This window comes from Camarhynchus parvulus, chromosome 1 (genome assembly GCF_901933205.1).
Source record: "Camarhynchus parvulus chromosome 1, STF_HiC, whole genome shotgun sequence".
NCBI classification, from domain to species: Eukaryota; Metazoa; Chordata; class Aves; order Passeriformes; family Thraupidae; genus Camarhynchus; species Camarhynchus parvulus.
In genome coordinates, this window is record NC_044571.1 from 59,316,591 (window position 1) to 59,337,707 (window position 21,117).

Here is a 21,117-nt window from a genome sequence, read left to right on the forward strand (position 1 = left end):
TTTTTAAATAAGGCCGTACAATTTCTAAAGAAAATTATCACTTCGAGGAGGTATATAAAAAACTCTCTGGTTTTACCAGAGCTACAGGCAGCTGTGAATAATTTCTTTACAAAGTAACTGAAACCAAAACCTGTTTTGTTGCAACTGGCATCTCATCAACTCACAATCCTCACAGATTAACACTATGAAGTTCAGTTTCCACCTAACTACTACTCCTCTGTATTTCTTTGTAACAGCAGAAATGACCACCAAAGAAGCTGTGTTTGTGCAGGACTGCTAGAGCTTCACAAAACGTACTGGGAAAATGGTACTAGACTTCAAAATGAACTGGTTATTAAGTACCATTATTGATCTATCAAAATGCACACTTCCATGCTCCCTATTCAGGCCACGGCACAGGACATCTAAATGCAAATTTTCTGTCCCTGCTCTCTCATCCCCTCCCCCCCAAACTGTCCCAGTGCAGCCACTTCCCTGATCCCATGAAGACAGTGCCAGAACAGGTGAACCATAAAATGGCAGACTTTGATTAACTGTGTGGTTTTCAATAAAAAAACTCACCAAACATGACAAAGTTAAAAAAAAATTCTAACAAGAATTCAAAGAAAAATGTTTTCAGGAGCTACATAATCCAATTAGCTCCTCCTTCCTGTGCATGTTATATCCATACCTAGCCACATTGTAGCAATTGTACATTCTGACAAGTTTGCCTAGAGTTCTTCTGCACAAATTATTATCCCCTTATATTTCAGAGAAAAAATATTTCAATATTCCCTTTAGAGATAAAACTTCATTCAAAGCCAAATGTTCCAATTAATTTTGTTAATCACCCTTTACTACACGACAGTTAATAATTTAAAAACCCATAAGACTGGCAACAAACTGGCCATAAAATTGCCATCTCAGTTCTTCCAGGGAAAAGTGCTTTTAAAGATGAGAGTGATAAGGCACGTCTGCCTATTCATTAAAAAAAAAAATACAGCATGAGCATTAATATAGCTAAAAAACTGATTGTTGTCCATGTCTCAGTAGGGTTTCATGTGCAACAGATGCTGTTCTTAAGTTTTCTGCAGGTTATAATTTATATGACAGGTCAATTACCAACATGTGATAGCTGTGCTTTTGAAGGGGTGAAGCTACATCCTATAGATGAAAAAACCTATCAGCGCTCACTACTCTGCAGATAGATCCCTAAAAACTGATTGCTTCAGTTTCATGAGGCCTCCTGCTAATTTCTGTTAATCTAGGAGAAAAGAGAAGCCCAGTGGATGGTGGTCACAAAATAGTACTGAAAAATGAGTAACTTTAAAAAATCTAAATCCTTCATATTAAGCAGTCATCGCTCAGTAATCGCTCATAAATTATGGTGGCTTCAGTTTTGTTTTGCTGTGAACTTCAGTCATAAATATTTTAATGTGGAATTAGTACAGTCTTTATGATGTCTGATCCTCTCTCAAAGGCATAATGTGAAAGCGACTGAAAAGACTGGTACTAACTTCAAAGCGCAAAACAACGCATTTCACTGTTGAGAGCAAACAAAATCAAGAAGGAAACTTCAAAGAAGGGAGAAAAGAAAAAAAGCAGTTGAAAAACAGAGTAGGTGGGAAAATTGAGCTATGATTAGCCCCATTTCAGAGGCTGCCTAAAGCAAGCTATACTTGAACTAGGGTCTCTTTCACACTGCAGTCTTGCACTTCAACTGGGCAGCTGTGGCTACAGCTAGTGCTTGTCCACAGTGGGCAGGGAGGTAACAGGGGCCCCCCTCCCCAGTGTCCTCTCCTCTCCTGTGGGGTGCCTTCACACCCCTGGGCCCCAAATTCTGCCCCACTACAGTCAGCCTGGATAGCTTCCTGCCAGAGACCAGGGGCTGAGCTACCAGTGTTGCCTGCCTTGTCCTGAGCAGGAGCTTTCCAGCTACAGTGCTGGTCCTGGCTCATCCTGCATTGATTCCCCTTCCCTTTTATGGAAATCCACAGCATGCACAGGATGGAGGCTGTGAAACTGATAATTAGTTATCATCTCCTTCACAGCAATCATCTCTGCAAAGTGGCAGCTCACAATTTCTAAGGACTTTGCCTTTAAAGAAGACCAGATTTCTTGAACTAGAGTGGATGATGGGAACAATACTGTACTTGTCTGACTCCAAAGTATCCCAGAAACCCTTGGACACCATCGGTTACAAGGATTAAATATTTTCAGTTTCTGGCAGCAATTTGAAAACCCTTCTCAAGTGACCAGCAACAACAACCGAGAAAAAAAAAAAAGAAGAGAGAAAAGGTTAACAAGGGCATTCACAAAAGTGGATTTTCACAATTACTCATGCACGTAAAAATTCACACACAATATATTACAGTGAATATGGATTCACAAATATGACGCTATGAAATTCACACGGATGCATTAAGTGGTGCTTAAGTAACACACTGGGGAAAAGCCACTTGTAGTGTGAATAATTAATATGAACAGCAAGTTGGCAAGAGGTCTCAACATGAAATACTGTTTGAGTATCAAAAACCTTCTTGAATAATAACCTATCTTATTTGTATGGTCACAGTCTGTTCACAGATAATTCACTACTATGAAAAAAATACTGAGAACAGCTCATGTCAATTTATTCTGTGAACTGTTCCTCATGCCAAGTTAATGTTGAGTTCTTGTTTTCCTTTTGGTAGTAAAATATTGTAACAGAGCATGTCTTTGGAAATAATGTCAAAAGTATGAGCGAAACCAGCAAGCTGTCTCCATCCCTGGAGACAGTCCAGTGGTGGAGCCAGTGGCTGAAAGAAAACTTCTCTCTGTAAAGTATCTACCCTGCCTTGGAGATTTTTCTGCAAAAGCACTTCAAATACATACATTCAGTGAGGGGTTGTTTTAAAAAATGTGATAGATTTTTGAGCTTTCCTCTTGAGAATTGGTTGTTCTTTAGGGCTACCTTTTCTAATAGAATTTACAAAAAAAACCCCTGTATTTTAGGTGTGAATCACTGCCAAAATTAATACTGTGCTGAGTATACTTACACCAGTAAGCCATGCTAGCATGCACATTTTAATTTATAACTGTATACCCTCAGAAAGTTAAAAGCAGCATCTCAAGTTGCATATTCCTACTTGTTGGTATATGTGTTCACTTAGGAATGTACCACATGTTAATTAAAAGCAAACAAAACCTATGAAAAACAAAGAAAAACCTTGTTGGTTCTCTGAGCAGGACTCTGCCTTAATCATTGTTGATGGATGAAACTCTTCACCATTGGGAAGAAGTGTACCTGGGATTGCAAGCCACTAACAATATTAATGCCATTTTCTCTGTTTTGTACAGAATTAACAGCATTCAATACCACTATTCATTTTGCTCCCTGCTGCTTTTTGCCATTTAACTTTCTTCCTGCATTAGTCACAGCCATCTTGATACAAAGACACAGAGATATCTTTGCACCAAGAGAGTGCAAGTGGCATAGAGGTGGTTTCATTGCCAACCTGTGAGGGTGATATCATCATCTTCTATGATTTGCTCTTCTGCAACATCCAGAGAGTTCTCAGTGATCATGTCACTAGGTTCATCCACGCAGGTTAAGCCAGAGTAGTTATGTAGGAGTTCTGCACTAGGAACATGCTCCACGATGACAGCAGGGAAAATAGATGGATCACCAAGCTAGGGGGTGGAGAAAAAAAAAACCAAAATATTAGTTAGACTGCCTCCAATCTAGCCACTTAATGACTAATATTTCAACAGACATGTATTAAACCATCTGGATATTAAACTGTCAGGAGGGAGTACAAAAGATGATTTTTAGCACCTGAAAGCAAATAGCAACAGTGTCCCACCAGGAGCCAGAGGCTGAATATTGCTGTAGTATCTACTGTACTGACTGCACTTGAGCACATAACACCAGACTTGCATGACAGAGTTTTGCAGCATTAAAGCTGACAATACAGAGGAGTGGCACAGCACAGTAAGTGCTAAACTTTGCTGGCAATAATACTGGGTGAGCAACTTGCTGCAAACACCTTCACCTTTTGCTCTTCCCATCAAGCTGAGAGTGAAGGAGTCCTATGGCTGTGAGGACTGGACAGTGCACTCACAGGCAAATTCCCTATGAGACACTATTTGAAAATCACTATTTTAGGGGACATTTGTTATTGTATTTTAGGGGTGTAACAGCTTGATGTAAGTGCCGTAATAAATTTCCTCTCTAATTTTTATGGCTTTAGTAATTTTGTATTACTCACACCACACCCCCCCTCAACACTTTCCTTCCAAAGTCTGCATTTAGACATCATCGTTTGGTCTTAATAGTCATTTTACATCAGACACAGAGGGAAAGATGCAGCTGGGAAAAAGAAATCAAACTGACTAGCAATAATAACAAGTAACTCACTCTCTGAAAAGGCAACCGCTCAACAGGAAGAGGTTTTCAGCAAATAACATCTACCACAGACACTGTATTTTTCAAAGTGAGTATTTTAAAATGTGCTTTGCAGGAAGAAAGTTATAGCAGATTGATAGCAGAACAGGTTCAAAGAAAGTCTAGTGTAACTCTAAGGTTCCTTGACTACATAAAAAATAAAACACATTATGAATATGTCAAGCTTAAAAACAAGAAAAAACCTAAAAGTGGCTAAAACATATTTCTGGGAAAACCAATATATGTACATTTGGTCCCACACTCCACAGAAGAACACAGATATGTATAGATCATAGAATGGCCTGGGTTGGAAGAAACTTCAAAATCATCTAGTTCCAATCCCCCTGCCATGGACAGGAACAACTTCCACTACATCAGATTGCTCAAAGTTCCAGCCAGTCTAGCCTTAAACACTTCTAGGGATGGGAATCCACAACTTTTCTGGACAATCTGTTCCAGTACCCTTCCACCCTCACAGTAAAGAACTTTTTCCCAATATCTAATCTAAACCTACCGTCTTGTAAGTTTGAAGTCATTCCCACCTGTACTGTCACCATATGCGCTTGTAAATAGTCTCAATCTTTCCTGTAGGTCCCCTTCAGGTATTGCAAGGAAGATCAAGTAGTTTTTTTAACCACACAAGTTAAAAACCCAACGGAAAAAACCAACTGTATGATTATGTCCTTGTTTAATTCTTGTTTAAGAATTACTTATCTCTCACTCCTGCCACTGCACACACCATGACAGACAGAAAATGGTATCAGAGCTATCTGCTCAACCCAGACAGCAGCTATGGGAGCAAGGCTCCCCTAGGGAAGAGTCTGGACTATAAGTACTGAATGTAGAAAGTGCAATTACAAGTTTTAAAAGGCAGTAATTACCACTTTAAATTGCTCTGTGTTTTGTAAAACATGTCTCAGCAAAAACTGTGGTAAAGGGCAATCAGGAGAAAAAGAAGAACTAAAAACCAAAAATAGTATTTTAATGGGCTTCTATCATGGACAGTCTCCTAAACAAAAAAAAAAGTCAACAAAACCAAAATTTTAAAAAAGACCCCAAAAATAATGACCTATTCTACAAAACATGTTTCAAAAGAGAGCAATATGGTAGAAGATCAATAAAAATGAACAAAGTGCAGACCAGTTAAAGCCCTCTTGTGCAATCTTATCACCAGATGACAGGTGTATATCAAGTCACACAATGCGACAGCTGTTACCCCACACCTTTGTGGGCACCTCTAACCAATGCTGCATCATGCTGGAGCTGAGAAATCAGAAATCCCTGAATGGCCAAGAGGTCCCTACTGTTCTTCAGAAAAAGTCATGCTCCCATTTCACATCCTATTTGCTTACTGACCCTAACATCCTATTTACTTCCAGGCAAGAATAAACAAATAGATTTGATTAAGTAGAAGCCACATCAATAAAAAAGTATAAAGCACTGTTAAGAGAGAAGAAAAATAAAAAACTACATGCATTAAAGAAAAGTTTTATTTTCAACAACACATTCCATAAGCTACAAGGTAGATGGTCCATTACAGCCTCATTCCTGAGATACAATTATGCTCTACAAATAGTTTAAATACCTCAGTTTCAGTAATATGCCATGATATATAATTTTTGGGATTTAAGTTACAGACAGCTGTGGTGCAGGCATTTGGACATGAGCTAAGAACCCCAAGTTTCCTTCCCAGCCAACAGACAGAAATGGCATTTTTAGGGCACAATTTCCCTGCCCAATTTTAAGCTCCTGTGCTATGATAGGATGTCATGCCCTAAAAACACCTGCATTGACTATGAAATAGTGGAGGCATTGGGGTGCTTGTTTCTGGTGTAGGCAGCTGTGTCCCACACTCTCATGAGCTTCCTCCTCCCCGCCACGTCTGCGCAGCGAGGTGTGCTCCTCGCCCCCTTCCGCCTTGCACCTCCTCAATAGCTGCAGTGTCTGCAGCCACAGATCGAGTACCTCTGCTCAAGATAAGCCTTACGTGAGCTTCTTCTGGAGAAGAAAATTACTTTGGCTCAGCTCTGTCCTTCTCTAATGACTGATGCTCACATCACTGGCTTGGCCTCTGAGAAGATGAGTTGTAGAAAAATGTTTCAGAATAATAAACAAAACAGATAAAATCAACTGATTGTCACATGTTTTCAGATCAGTTTCTCAAAGCCCTGTTTAGTTTACACCCTCTTCACTTTGCTATGAAACATAGTTACAAAAGCCCAAACATCCACATGTTTCTAAAATATGCTTCACTACTGACCAGAATGTTTCCTGTGGCACTGAGCTGTGCTGCTTCACGCAGTTCCGAAGTACTTGGTCTGATCCATATGATCAGATCTGAACTGCTCTGCCAGATTAAACTGGGTTTGGCCATATCTAGAAACAATCATCATACACACAACACTCTGACATGGTTGCTATGTCTGTCTGCAGGCAGAGAAACCCCCAGGGCAATACCTCTTCACCTGAACTTGGTGCCAGACTACCAAGGACGTTGCCGACACACTATGCTTCCAAAAGGCTGGAGATGAACAGAAAAGCATTCACTCGTGGTAAAACACTTTAAATGTGCTTTTCTTTAACTTAATCACAGTTTTGAACTGGAAGAATCAGAGTAAATGTAATTTCTCATGGTCTAGTATTTTAAAACTGTTGTTATAACTGCTTCCAACTCAGTCCCTACAGTGGTACAATGTATGGATTTTCCTTCCTGCCATGGTTGTGAAAAGGAAAGGAAAGAATATGCTAATATGCTCATGCTGAGAAAAGCATTCACACAACTGCAAACCAATTTAATTTGAAATGCATTTTTGTGGAAATGGCCATTGTTTTTTTATACAGCATTTGCAATTGGTTATGATTTCATTAACAAGCCTTTCCTTCAGTTTTAAAAGCTAATACTAATGTACACAGATGTACACATGACTATTGTGAGGTAATGTTCTTGATTTCATTGAAGGCATCAGAATCCCAGTTGAGAGAAAATCTAAACCTTCCTCTAGCTCTGTTGTTTTCTAAGACAGAAAAATAACTGTACAAATTTGGAACTGCAAAAGAACCTTTTTTTACTATGGCTCCCTTTGAATCTAGTGTGTAACGAGAACTACACACGGGGAAAACATTAAATTACCAACTACAAGGTAGTGATTCAATTAGCACGAATTAAATTACCTCTCTAATAGCAAGGTTGCAAAATAATTTATTTCTAATGCAAGCATGCTTCTATATGCCCTAGCAAAAAGGAAGAGTGCAAACTATCCCAAAAATTTTTATAAAGTCCCAAATTAAAGTATCAGCAATGATTTTCAAGAAATCAATACAGAGATCCATAGAAGAACAATTTGTGTGTTTTTAAATTTCTCCTACTTCTGCTGCTTCATGTTTCTTATACAAAATATAGGTAGAATATATTATATATGACACCCTAGCTCCAGCAAAGCTTTGACTTGGCTTCAACCCATTTCCCATGTCTGCTGGATACATAAAGCAATTGAGCTACTGCTAAAATCTTCCCAAATCTTAGACACCAAATCCCCGTAGATGGACCTTTACCAATTCAGAGGAATGCAAACTTCATACAGATGAAGTTCACAGAAAGTCCCATGAGCAGGTCCCTGAAAGCATTGGCTATATTCCACAATCCCCTGAAAACTGAACCCCGTCCTCCTCCGAGGGCTAAAGGCAGCAATCCTCCTTTCTGCTCTCTAATTCTTTTAGTGCATTTGACATGCTGACAAGGTGTTTCTCTTTTTCTCTGAAAATTGTCTCATCAACTGTCACCAACTGACGGAAGATCAAAACACCATGCGGGCCACGGAAATTGAAAAAATGGAAGGGGATTTCTTCTGCTTTGGAGGTACTGTCTTCTCATACTACAAGTCTTTAAGGATGACAACTTGTCCCAGGAATAAGGTGACTAGCTTTTAACTGGTGTGGAATAAATTTTGTCTGAGTGAGTGATGGGTGGGAAGAAATACATGTGATAGATAGTAGAAGGGAAAAGCTACATGGGAAAAAAAAAAGGAGAAAGCAACCTCAGGGAAAAAAACAACTGTCTTTTAAACCAAACAACAACATTCAGACTCACAATACAGATGGCCATTTATATTAAAAAAACAAACAAACAAATAAAAACCAAAACACCCCAAAAACCTAAACAGACCTAGGGGAAGCGACCTTAGTGACTAGAAAACAGCTTTTGAAGTTTTCCTTTGCTGACAGTCCCTGTGCAGAGGCAGAGGTAGCTTCTCAACTTTAAAGGTGTTCCCACTGCCAGCATCTGAGACAGGACCAAACTTAACAGAAGGATGCTGCAGGCAGACACATGATGCTCACTCTTCTGGGAAGACAACCTCATTACAGATTTCATATTTTCCTTAAAGTCTTCATAAACCTGCAAGTGGATAAAGGGAAGGAACCTTTTGCAGGAACTGTAAATAGCCCAAAAAATGTAGACTTTCACCTTGAAGGCATGAGATGATGGTGCAGAAGTCATGGCTCAAACTAAGGTCTCAGACCTCTCTGTATCAGAAAAAAGCAAGAGAGAAACAAATGCCAGAGGTACAGAAGGGGTCTTCAGGCACAGGTTACAACAAGCATCAGAGCCACCTGAGAGAGCACAGCCCAACATAGAGCAGTCATGCTGGGAACCATGTTAGCAATTTAATGGTTGTAATAATTCAATTTCTCCCTGGTACCATTTAAAGCTTCCTACTACGGATCTAGCCACTATGCCTGCTTTTATTCAGCTTTTTAAATTAAGACTATCCTGATCAAAAAGTCCACAAAAGACTAAATGAAAAGGCTTGAGAGAAGAAGCTGCAGATAGGAAGAGAAGCAGGTTTAGGCAGTGATGTTGACTCAGCCAAAGACTGCAGGAACTCCTACCCAATTGTGTGTGTGCTATCTTCCTCTGTCTCACAACAACAACAAAAGAACCCAAACAAACAAAACAAAAGCACAGAAAAGAGGGAAAAAAAAGGAGCAAGCTCTCTATTTTAACCAGATCCCTGACATGTAGCAGAAGCCAGACAGGTTATCAGTAGCCTTAGCCCAAGCCGCTTGTTCCTGTCTAAAAATTATAAGGATATTTTCACTTCATTTCTTCCTCACCACAGATCTATTATATGATAAATGAACCTTCCAAGAATAATGAAAAATTTTTAAATCATTCTTTTTTAAACTGCAAAAAATAAAGCTGATAAGAGCAAGTCCTTCCCGTTCACACGAGTCCATGTGACTGAGCCCCTCCCACCGGCATCTGCCACTGAATGCTTACATTTGCAAAGTGTTCATAATTTATGGTTGTTTAACCAAGACTTAAAAAAAAAAAAGAAAAATAGCCATGAATTATGACTTCCCTAAAATACTGAGCATAGTTGCCTCTTAGACCCTGAACCTCTCCCCACAGCTGCCCCATGTCCCAAGAGCTCTTGGCAAAAGACAGCTCCAGGCAAAGCTTTGACAGGAAGAAAAGTACCAAAGTTCTTAAAATTCCAGCTTGTTGGGGCATTGCAAAAATAACTATTGAAAGATGAGTTAGATGACATCATTTGTATACAATGAAGATCCAAAAAAGTGCTTTTGCCCAACACAGAGCACTTACAGAGCTAACATTTTTGCAAAGTACACAAATTGTGTTGTCCATCCCTAAATACAACTAATCCAAGAACTTAGAAACTTTAGGAGTAGCAATAGCTCCTGTGTAGTAAGAAGCAGGTCAATCAAGTATAAGCAAGAAGCAGTCCTTTTGGGCTAATGTACTACAATCTCTCAGACAAATGAAATTTTCCTTCAGTTTTCCAGGTCTTCATCTGTGCAGGAGTTCTTTTCTACAACTGGGCATTTAAGATTTACCTTCAGGCAGCCAGCTATTCGGCTACCTGCATCTTTGATATCTGAACTCAATGAACTCAGTGATTTAAAGGGAGCTTACGTCTGACTGGAGTAATGAACTTCCTGCTATGCACCTTCTATCTCTGGCCTTTCATATCTTTGCTTTCACCACCTTTAGGGTATGCTACAGAACACCTTTTCTTAGACTTCATCCAGAGCAGAATTTAGTGGGGTTATGAGATAAACATCAAGGCTGAGTTTGTTCTGAAGCTGGAGAAAGCTCTGTTTAGAAAGGTTTTACTGTCCTGTTGTGCACTCTTTAGTATTTTTAAAGTTTCTCAGGTGAGCATCTGAAGAAATTGCAAGAAGCAGAATGCATGGCTAAACGAAACAAAACCCCATCTGCTCGCACTACCCTTCCCAGAAACCACACTGAAGTAGCCCTCCCTACCTCAATTCTCCCATCTCCTATCGGCTTGTAAAGTAAAGCCAGCAATGAACAACCAGCCTTACCAGAAGTAATAGGTAAGGTTCATTTCTGACTACGCTTGTGCAATTCCCATATCTAAATCCCCAGGCTACCACAAGCTCTGGAAAAATACAGGGAAGGAAGTTACATTACTAATTCCACCCAAAACTGAGTTTAGACAGACAACACTCAGTTCATTGAAATGATCGCATGACTCTGACAGCAGAAACAGGCCAGTGACCAGCCAGATATTAGGCCATACAGAAAACCAGAGACTGGTTCATAAAACCAAAAGCAGGACATTTTTTTAAGAGAGGAGAATAAATGCTTTTACATTAACAAAAAAGGAACAGTTTGTCATGGCACTTAGCCTTTTAAAAAGGCTCAGACACCTCATTTCTTGTTAATAAATGCAAGCTCTAATATTAACCACCAGCTATAGAGAAGCTGCATTATTTTTACAATAGGAATCCTACACTGAAGCTTCAGGATTCACAGGATGTGGTTTAAATCATCACCACCTAACTGAGAGTCTGCGTAGGTAGAAACAGACATATTTTCCCCGCAGTGTAAAAGAAACCAATGTAAATTACTTTCAAGCTTATTTCTGAATAACCATCGTGCAGTAACACAATTTAGAAACCAGTCTGTAAATAACAGTGAGCAGGTATGTACTGCCCCTTCCAGTCATCTGCAGGGTGACCATTACTTCTACTCAGAATTTTATCCTAGTACACTAGAGAAGTTGAAACTACTATAAAGTACCGTCATTTTAATAATTCTATATCACATATGCATGGGTTCTACTGGCACAAATCAGCCAAACAGGAAAAATATTTTTGGAGGAAGATGTCTTTGCAATACTGGGGAGCTTATAACATTTCAGCCAATTTCTGTTCCGCACATGCAAGTTACGGGAAGCAACAGGAAGCTTTTGAAACAGCACAAAGATCTGCTGCAACAATAATGACCTCAATGTTTCCTTTTTGTGTTTTATACCACATTTTTCCTCGTGTTTCATAATACTCCTAACACCAACTTGTACAAATATGGTTTCTTACACCATCCCATACCTGCTGCTCATCCTCCATGACGTTGCTGGCAAATTCAAACACAAGCTCATTCTGCTGTACAACTGCTGCCATAATAACGCATTCCCAGGTCTCAGCTCCACATACAAAGAAAAATGTTCTTGAATGTGAAAGAACAGAGAGCTTCACTGAGGTCCAGCTGGGCAGAAAGGCAGGTTCACAAAATGGATCGAGTATCAATATTTGTGTTTCTTAGATCATCAGTGTTCCTAGGTTCTTCTCTTCTCAAAGCAAAACAAACCAAGGCAAATCCTTTCCTGAGTTGTTCTTCCCGCCTCGATAGCCTTTACCACTGTGGAGGGAAAAATAAAAAAAATCATTAAAAAATTGTTACTTTAGCAATGTGAAATTGTAGCAGTGGCAATAAAGCTTTCTATGCCTTAAAACTGTTCTATCTACATCTAAGGAAGTCAGATACTTTTGTGTCTCCAAAGGTATTACTTTTACTGATTAATGTATGAGAACTTTCATTACCTGAAACAGAACTGTTTCAGGAAATACGACATCAGTTTCAAAGTGTTTCATATTAAAAGCATGAGTCTAAGGAAATGTTACAAAAGTTAACAAAGAGAAAATCCATATTTTCATTTGATTCAGATATGCAGTTTTCACATTCACTAGTACCTCTCATCTTCACAGTTTATTCAAAGTGAAAATACAAAACTCAGACAGACCTACTCAGCTGTAGGATATCCCAAGTATATCACATTTCTTCTTCACACACAGTTTAAATTTAACAAAGTTGTTGTTTTGCAAGTAAAATGTTCTGGATCTTGAATCCCCATGTCAAAATAATGAAACCAATAAATAAATTCTTTGTACAATCCAGAGGGTGCCCACGTTCCTACATGAAGCAGATCTTCAGCTTCATGTTAAAAACGCACTGTGAATGTACCCTTATCTCTACCAGAGGCTCTCAAGCAGCCGGAAGGAAACAGCACTGATCACGTCACGGCAAATTAGAACTGTCAAAAAAACTGCACAGTACAAAGAAAAAAAATCCCCAACTACTGAACATAAACAGCTTTGGTGAAAGGATGCCTGCCCAGAGCTCCCATGCTGTTACCTACTCATCTGTGCCAAAGGTAAACTCAGTTAGGGTGAGCTGACCAAGAGGCTGCTGCACCACCTCTGGGGAAAGAGACAAGCGCAAGAAGAACTCTTTGTATACAACTCAGGTGACCCAGACATTAACTTAAAAATCTCCCATTTCAAATAATAATGGGAGCAGGTGTCTAAAATTAGGAATCTAAGGAGTGCGTTGGTGCCTAGGAATTTAAATCAATATATTTTAAAAGAAGAAAAATGTGTGGTTCCTAGTGTTTTGAGCAAAATCCTTTAAACTGCCTTAAGAGCTGCCATGACAAAAGAATAAGGGGCAGAGGTCTAAGATGTACCCATCCAGAGTGAGACCCACAGGAGAATCAACGTCAGTTTCTTTGGTGATGATTAGCATCTGCCTTTGTGCAGGAGGTTTAACTTTGCCTTGATTTTTGCAGTAAGCTCAAACTCAAAAAAATGAAGATCATCTTCCTCTCCCCACTGCCAAGCAATTTAATTAGGGAGGATCATGTCAGAGACTTGCACTCCCTCACTCTAGGAAATGTAACAGCTGCTTTTCCTATATAGGTTGTGGTATTCCCAAATTCCTAAGTAGTGATGGCAGAGCATTTAGGCATTTAAGTCACTAGATCCTACCCTTCTAAGAAATCAGGAAACCCGAGATTATGCAAACAGGAGAACCTCCCCAACTTCCAAAGTGTGCTCTAATTAGCTGTTAAAAGGTTTGTAGTAGCCACAACCTTAACAACAGAATATTGCTTTAATGAGAGTTGCATGCATGAACAGAGAAGGAAGTGCTGCAGGAACCATTTCAACCTCAGCGCTTGCCACTTTAGTGGTTGACTTGAATAGTTAACAAGGCTTTCTCCATACTTTGGCAGAGTTGTGGCACCAAAAGCATTACATGCAACCATATAATCCTGGGTGACTTCCCAAAATCTAATTATTTGGCCTTGCCTTTTGGAAGATGCCATAAGGGAGTAGACACACATTGCCAGCATAGTGGGAGTAAGCACAACTTGGCCCATCCTAGACTCTATCATCCTGTACACCAGCCTAAAAGTGAAGTATATAACTATATAATATATAGTTTAATATTGCCTACAGGCACCGATTCAAGTGGGTCAATCTATGCCAACAGGGATACACCAACTTTTTCAGAAGAGAAGACAGTTATGGAAATTTACATTGACTAAACTTTACATAAAGTAATAGAAGTACAACTTCTATTTTGGTTCCTGCTTAGGAATAAATTGTAACTGTCCAACGAGATGAAATAATATTTTAAGTCACACCCTCTAATCACTGAAGAGCAACTTCACTGTAAAGGATCACAAGGCAAACAGGGAAATACAAGAACCTCCTCAGTTGTCCAACTTTAAACTTCTGTTTAAATGGAGGTGAAACCAATTGTTCAGAGTCAGAATACTGCAAGGGCTTATAATCATAGCCACTACACTGACTTGAAGCCACAAGTATGAACAAAGGCTACAAGTTCTTAAGACCCAGTAACTTTCTAAGGTCAATAACAATTAATACAGCCAATGTAAAATCAGGATAAAGGACATGTTGGAGACACAGGTTACCCAGTAAGGTCTTAAATATAAGGAAAACTGGAGGTCAAGCTACCCTAAAAATTTTAGAAGTTCCCCACATGCACTGGGAGCTGACATTTTCTTCCATTAGTGTCAGGTTATTCATTATTCTGTAAAACATTAATATTTTACAGTAGATACTACAATATCAAAATGTACACTAAATGCATAAGATATAAAAGCCATGGTAGTAAACTTACTAAAAGCCATAAAGAAATATTTCCTTACTTTTTATTTTAAAAAAGAAACAAAACTCTCAAAACAAAACTAATTATCCTGATTTAATATCATTTAAGAGAGTGCAGCAGCATATTGCATTTGATCCACACAAACAATGCTTAAACCAGTGACACTATGCTAACATGAAAGTAATCATCTGATGCCTCTGTAGGAATGGTCAGTCAAAAGCTGCTTTATGAGTTCTGCACTGTGATGATGCAGTGAGGTGAGACTGTTCCTCCTCCCCTACACCCCGACCCAAAAACCACCAAGGGCTCTATAAATAAAGATAAGTGATACATTCTTTTTACAAAAGAAACATCTACCACAACATTAGTACCAAATCCAAAGACAAGGGAGTGAACAAGCTTTAGTGAGCTTTTACATCTAACCTTATAAAAGTTAGGGACTCAGACTATTACTCTTTGCAGGATATTTTTCATTACTTTTGTTCAGTGTATAGTAATAGCAAATGATTTATTGGGCAACAACAGCACAGCAGAATAATGCAAAAGTGCTTTCCTTTAATCCATATTATTTTCTTTGCCACATAGAAAACAAGAGCAGCTTTTCACAGAACCCAGCAGAATTCTAAACCAGCTATATTTTCCTTCACATCTATTTTTACAAACTGTGCTTTCATTATTCCAACTATCACAGGGTCCTGCTGTCTACAGGCTAACACAAACACGACTATTGTTTTTGCTATGTAATGCCACTTATCCCCTACCTGATTTTACATACATCTGCAAGTAGAAAATAAGTTATTTGCAAACAGCATAAAAAGTGTAAAGTCTATTCACATGCACAGTAAGCTTGACTACATACAAATAATCCTAGGAGAAAGGGAACCCAATATATATTATCATAAAATTTACATCAAATTTTCAGAACTACTACTTACTTACTTCAGAAGGAAGTAAGGTTTTGCTTTCATTTTTAGTAATTATTGTACAAATATAATATAAAAAGCAGCATTAAAACACAACAACATAAACAAACGTCTTGATTTTGGTTAATCCTTGAAACAGAACTCAAATTATTTCAATCCCCCTGGAAGCTCCCTCACCCACTGATTTCAACATCTAGGAACAAGCTCCTCAATCAGTCTGTCAAAAAGCACATTCAGACAATCTAAGCTTTAGTACATGCTACTCTGGTATCCCAGAAGATGCACTGAAAGATTCTGTCCTAAACATCAGCTAGACTTCATAACTTTTCCCCCACCACTCTTTACCATTTATACCTTCCAGTTAGTCCTAGCCCATTGAGGACTAACTGAGCCAGTTCAACAAAGTTTCTAAGAAATACCTCCAGAACCAACGCTTTTGGTCCCAGTGGTGAAGCCACAATATTGCAACTAGGCTGGATGCTGGAATCCACAAATTCTCCTTTAAATCCTGATAATTTAAATCCTGATAATGAACCACTACCTTATCATTCAAGCACTGTAATGCAGAACACCAAAATAAGACAACGACACCACACTGGAGCATGTGTAGCAGGCATCAAAGCACCAGATAGAAACCCAAAAATTTGCTAAAGGTCAGCTATGAGCTTAGAAGACTCAAATCTTGCTACTGAGAGTATCCCAGATAAGCTGAAAGATGCCTCCAGGAAGCTACTGGATCCAGCCCCATTTAGGGTTACTAAAGATGACTGTAATCATCCTGCACTGCCGTTCTCATGAAATTAATAAGATCATTCATACATTTAAATCAAGAACCAGCTTAGTGCTTTAAGATTCAAGTGCAGATCTGAATCCTGAGTTACTGATGCAACAGTTCCACTCATTCAACACAGGGACAAATCACTTGAGATTGGACTTTCCCATTGATTTCCTAAGACAGTCTGTAGCATTAGCATTAGCCTAGAAATGTCAAAGTTGTGACTTAACAGAAACGTAAAGCTGAACCCCTCCCTTCTCTACACCATCTTGGATACAGAGAAAAGAGGGGACTGAATGAGAGGAAAGGGAAGATTAAAGAAATCTGAACAGAACGACTGAGAATCATCTCAGGTGAGGTCAAACACATGGATGGTAACCACACCATTTCACTCAAATTTCTATCTCCATTCTACCACCGGAGATTAAGGATAGTTCAACCCAGAGTCAGTTCACCTCTGAAGAGTCAACAAGTATCATCATAGAGTCAGGTTTTCTTAAAAAGGAGGGCAAAGCTGAATAATATTGCAGTTCTCTTAATGCAGAAATCCCAGATAAACAATGATCTTTATATTTAGTCCACACCAAGCATAAATGTTAACAGTTTAGTATTCTGTGTCATTCTTCATGGACTAATTTTTACTATCCAGTAATATCACAAATTTGCACAGGACAAGGGATTTGAAACATGTGCTTAGACTCAGGGCATCTGCAATGATGAAATGACAAGAAGAACAAATTAATATATGTCACTTGGCACACAAAGTTTCTGAAATGTCAGTCTTTCTACTGCTCACACAAATTAAAGGAGATAGAAAAACAACATGGTTAAGAGGATAGAACTGAGGAAGGAAAGAAGCAAAATAAAGAACAGACTCAAGTCCTCTGAGAGCATCCATGCTGCCTAGGGCAAACTGTGCAAAGGGCAGCTGACATAATAAAAGCCAACAGAGTGACCTTTGCTGAGCTTTCATTAAGGACAAAGAAATCATCAGTATCAATAAATCCCTGTTTTGCAGCCCGTCTGGAAACCACAGGCTCTCAGTGCATATGCAGCAAGGAGGACAGAGAGTAAAGGGTTTATCTGTTAAATATAAACAAGTATAAAACCCCAAAACTGACACAAAATCCAGTCAATATCAAAGAAATTAAAGGAACCCACTTGACACAAAAACAGATGTTTACTCCAAAGAGAAAAAAAAACAACAAATGCAAACAACAAGCTCTTTGCCATCACAAAAAAAAATTCACATTTTAATCTCTTTTTTGTAACTATCGCTTTTAGCCTGAATATTTTAATTTGAGGCCAGATTCCTTTCCAGACTACTAACAGTAATGGCTCCTCCACTGTTTACAGCTCCCCCACCCCTGAAAACTCTTTTCTTCCAATCTCCCATGCTCCCTCAGATTTTTTTAAGTCCCTTTTATTCAGCACATTTATGTAACACAGCTGTTGTACACAAACCCAGCAACCTGGCAGAACACTGCTGGGAAAGCTGAAAAAAATTAAAGCATGGTTGAGGCTTTTTTTTTCCTCTGTATCCTCTCCCACCAACACGTTCAATGTGTCAAGGCAGCCTCAAATCAGTGTAGGTGTGTAGATGTAAAGCACCCTAAGTAATTGATTTATGCTGCAGCAACAAAAGATCAGCCTACAACCAACAAGCCAGGCCTAAAGTGCAACCTAAAAGATACTGAGGTGAGACAGGCTTTTCTACTGAAGCTCCTGAGCTCCAAAAAAGCAGTACTTGAGCATCTGTTAAGAGCAAGCCTCCCAAATTTGATCAGGCAAGGAAAGGCCAGGCCAAGTTTTAGCCACCTGTCTGCAGTGTTTGCTCTAGCAAAGTAGAGCCAACTCAACAGGAAAAGTTAGCTGACCTAAAGCAGGGGAGCAAGGACACTCCAGGGGGAATAGAGGGTCCAAATCCACTTCCCCATTCCCCCAGCCCGAAAATAACTGAATTTTGCATTTTCACAGACTGACTGCATAGTATAAGAAGAGGTTCAGGAGATGGGACATGACTTATCCCCCACGATGGGACAATTCCATTCCACCTCTCCTTCCCAAATCATGTGAGAGACTGGACCTCTTTTCCTCCTTGCCTGCAAGCCCCCAGCTCTCCTTCCATCCCAATCAAAACTGTTTAGTGGATTCAAACACGATTTTCCAGCTGCCCAACTTTCAGCACATTAGATGCCAAAAAGAGAAGAGTAGGGTAAATTTTTAGAAGTGGTTAACCATCACCTGGCTACTCATACAGCTTTGAGCTGAAAGCTCACACAGCTTTTCAGTCTGAAACTTTTCAGATTGAATTTGGGTTACTGAAGCATCAGGTCACAGAAAAATCACTTATTTCAACTACAGTTACATAAAAATTTTTCAAAAACATTTTCAACTACAGTTAGATAAAAGCCACGTAACATTGCTTCACTGCACAGCCCCTACTCTACCTGCCTGCAGGACACACGGACCCAGGCACACAGAGCAGCTGCAGTTGCATGAACACACTTTACATCCATGTGCACATGCAGCACACATGCACCAAAGCATGTGTATGAAATGTGTGCCCTTCTACTGACTTGACTTTTAACTTCTGGTGCAGCTCTTTTGCCTACCAAAGATTAAAAAACCCCCACATCTCTATACAACAATAGGATACACAAAAGTCCTCCTTTGCTTCCAGTTCAGTCACCTCCAGCAACTGCCGCTCATCAACACCACACCACTGGAAAAATACATAGTTTGATCTTCTCCTCACCCACTGAAAGCCAAACAAGATGAACTGTCCCTCCCAAAAAGGACACCTAAAAGACCAGTGTCCCCCAGGCAGCGCATGGGGACAGCACACAGTTTGCCAAGCCTGCAAGAATTCCAGAGTCTGTCTACCAGCCAGGGAATGGAGCAGCACCAACATCTCAGGGCAGTATAAACATCTTGGTCTTGGAAAGCTAACATCTGTACATAGGCATTGTCAAAAAGGAGAGGGGGTGTAAGCCGGGCCTTCACCACCTGGAAATACTGGCCACAAGCACACCACCACACTGAGCTCCCTGGCAACCAACAGCATGACTGCCCATCTTTCTAAGAATTCTGTGCAGGACTATCTAAAGGTCTCTTATCCTAACAAAAGCATCAGGTTTTGTTATGGGGAATGTTTCTGAAAGCATGGCCTTTTGCAGTAATGTAATATGGATCTAAGGACCAGCTGAAAACATAACATTCATAGCAAAGACCTGCTTCTCCTCTTGCTACTGCAAAATGGTACACAAACACACTAATGTCCAGTAAATGCAGAGGCTGGGAAGTATGGTTTGCTGGTCCAAAACTCTTGGCAGTCACTAATTTGGTCTGCCCCTCGATTCTGCCTTTTGTAGTTAATTCATCACTATTGGTAGGGAAAGGAGAAAATCAGGTGATCGTATTTCCCAAAAATACGATCTGTTTTTTACAACAGAAGTAAAAAGCTTAGGAAAATTGTAAAATGTTTTAAAAACAGTTCAGTGTAATCAGACCCAACCAGCCCCATTATACAAGGATTTCTTTTTAAACAATGGAAAAGAGCTGTCTTAACACATGATAGACCTTCAGTAATGGAGATTGCAATTGCATGTCTCTAAATGCAGGATTTTGCTGTCCTCTATTCCTGTTAACTGCACACTTTTGGATTTACATATTCTCCATCAGAAAAATAGTAATATATTAAACATTGCAAAAGCAGAATAAATGGACTACAAGTTGGATATGACACTGCAAATGTCCACTTAGTCTAGCTCACCAAGTGGTAAGTGACACTAATTATGGAGAGAAAGGAAAACAAAAGGTCTCTCATTACTTCCTCTCCTATAACAATTAGTATATGCTATTTTATCCAATAGTAAATTTGCAGGGAGCAGACTGGTTTTATGTCTTGTAATAAGACAACCAAATTACCAGCATTAATAAGTAACATTCGTATCAAATATATCTTCCTATTTTTCACACTGCGCAAAATCTCAAAATGCTGTTTTAAAAAAAGATACCAAGAAAACAGTCAATTGATGAAATCCCAAATCAGGTTCAGAAATTTTTGCAAACCAAATGCATTATTCCAGTGACACAAAATAAATGTTTTAAAAGGTACCTTTAAGTGGTTTCTTGCATTTAATAGCACCTTTTATGGAGCATTAAGACCACAAGCCTACAAGCATCTATAACAAAAGAGCTGCAGATAAGTCAAATTTCACTGATTTCTTAGGGCAAGTTCCCTTGCATCTTTCAGAAAGAGCTGAAGGGCTGAGCTCCAAGACAGCTAAAACAGGATATGAGGAAACCTGTAAAAGAGGGGTGGAGGGAGGAAGAACTGTTTGACCCTGCAAGATCTTGCTCTTTTGATTAACACATACACACAGGAGAATGAAGTAGTGGCAGTGGGAGGAAGAAAGATCAGAGAAACTAAATTTAATTGCTTTGGAAAGGTGCCAAACTTCACAAATTACCAGTTGCTAGTCTGCACCCAATACTGACATAAAACTGTCAATCGTTCTCTAAAAACCATTTTGCCCATAAATTAGTAACACATTCATTATTTTCAAACCACCTGCAGGTAAAAGTTAAGTTTACCAAAGAAAAACTGATGGCCAAAAACAAGAACTTTTTTTAGCTTCACTATAAATGAGCACTATATATATATATATATATATATATATATATATATATATATATATATATACAAATAAAAGGAAAACAAAAAAAAAAAAGGCCAGCAGAGATCAAGTTCAAGTTAAAAGTTTCTTAC

General features: G+C 39.1%; 1 protein-coding gene across 5 annotated transcripts in view; it reads right to left on the reverse strand.

Annotated features, from left to right (window-relative positions):
• ELF1 (E74 like ETS transcription factor 1) overlaps nt 1-21,117 on the reverse strand; it is an 87,718-nt gene that overhangs the window by 25,655 nt on the left and 40,946 nt on the right. For all 5 annotated transcript variants that reach the window (XM_030946144.1, XM_030946162.1, XM_030946172.1 and 2 more), the window contains exons 2-3: nt 11,783-12,092; nt 3,477-3,651 (exon numbers count right to left, since the gene is read on the reverse strand). In XM_030946144.1, the coding sequence (XP_030802004.1) occupies nt 3,477-3,651; nt 11,783-11,854 (247 nt within the window). In that variant the 5' untranslated portion in view covers nt 11,855-12,092. The remainder of the gene's footprint in view (nt 1-3,476; nt 3,652-11,782; nt 12,093-21,117) is intronic.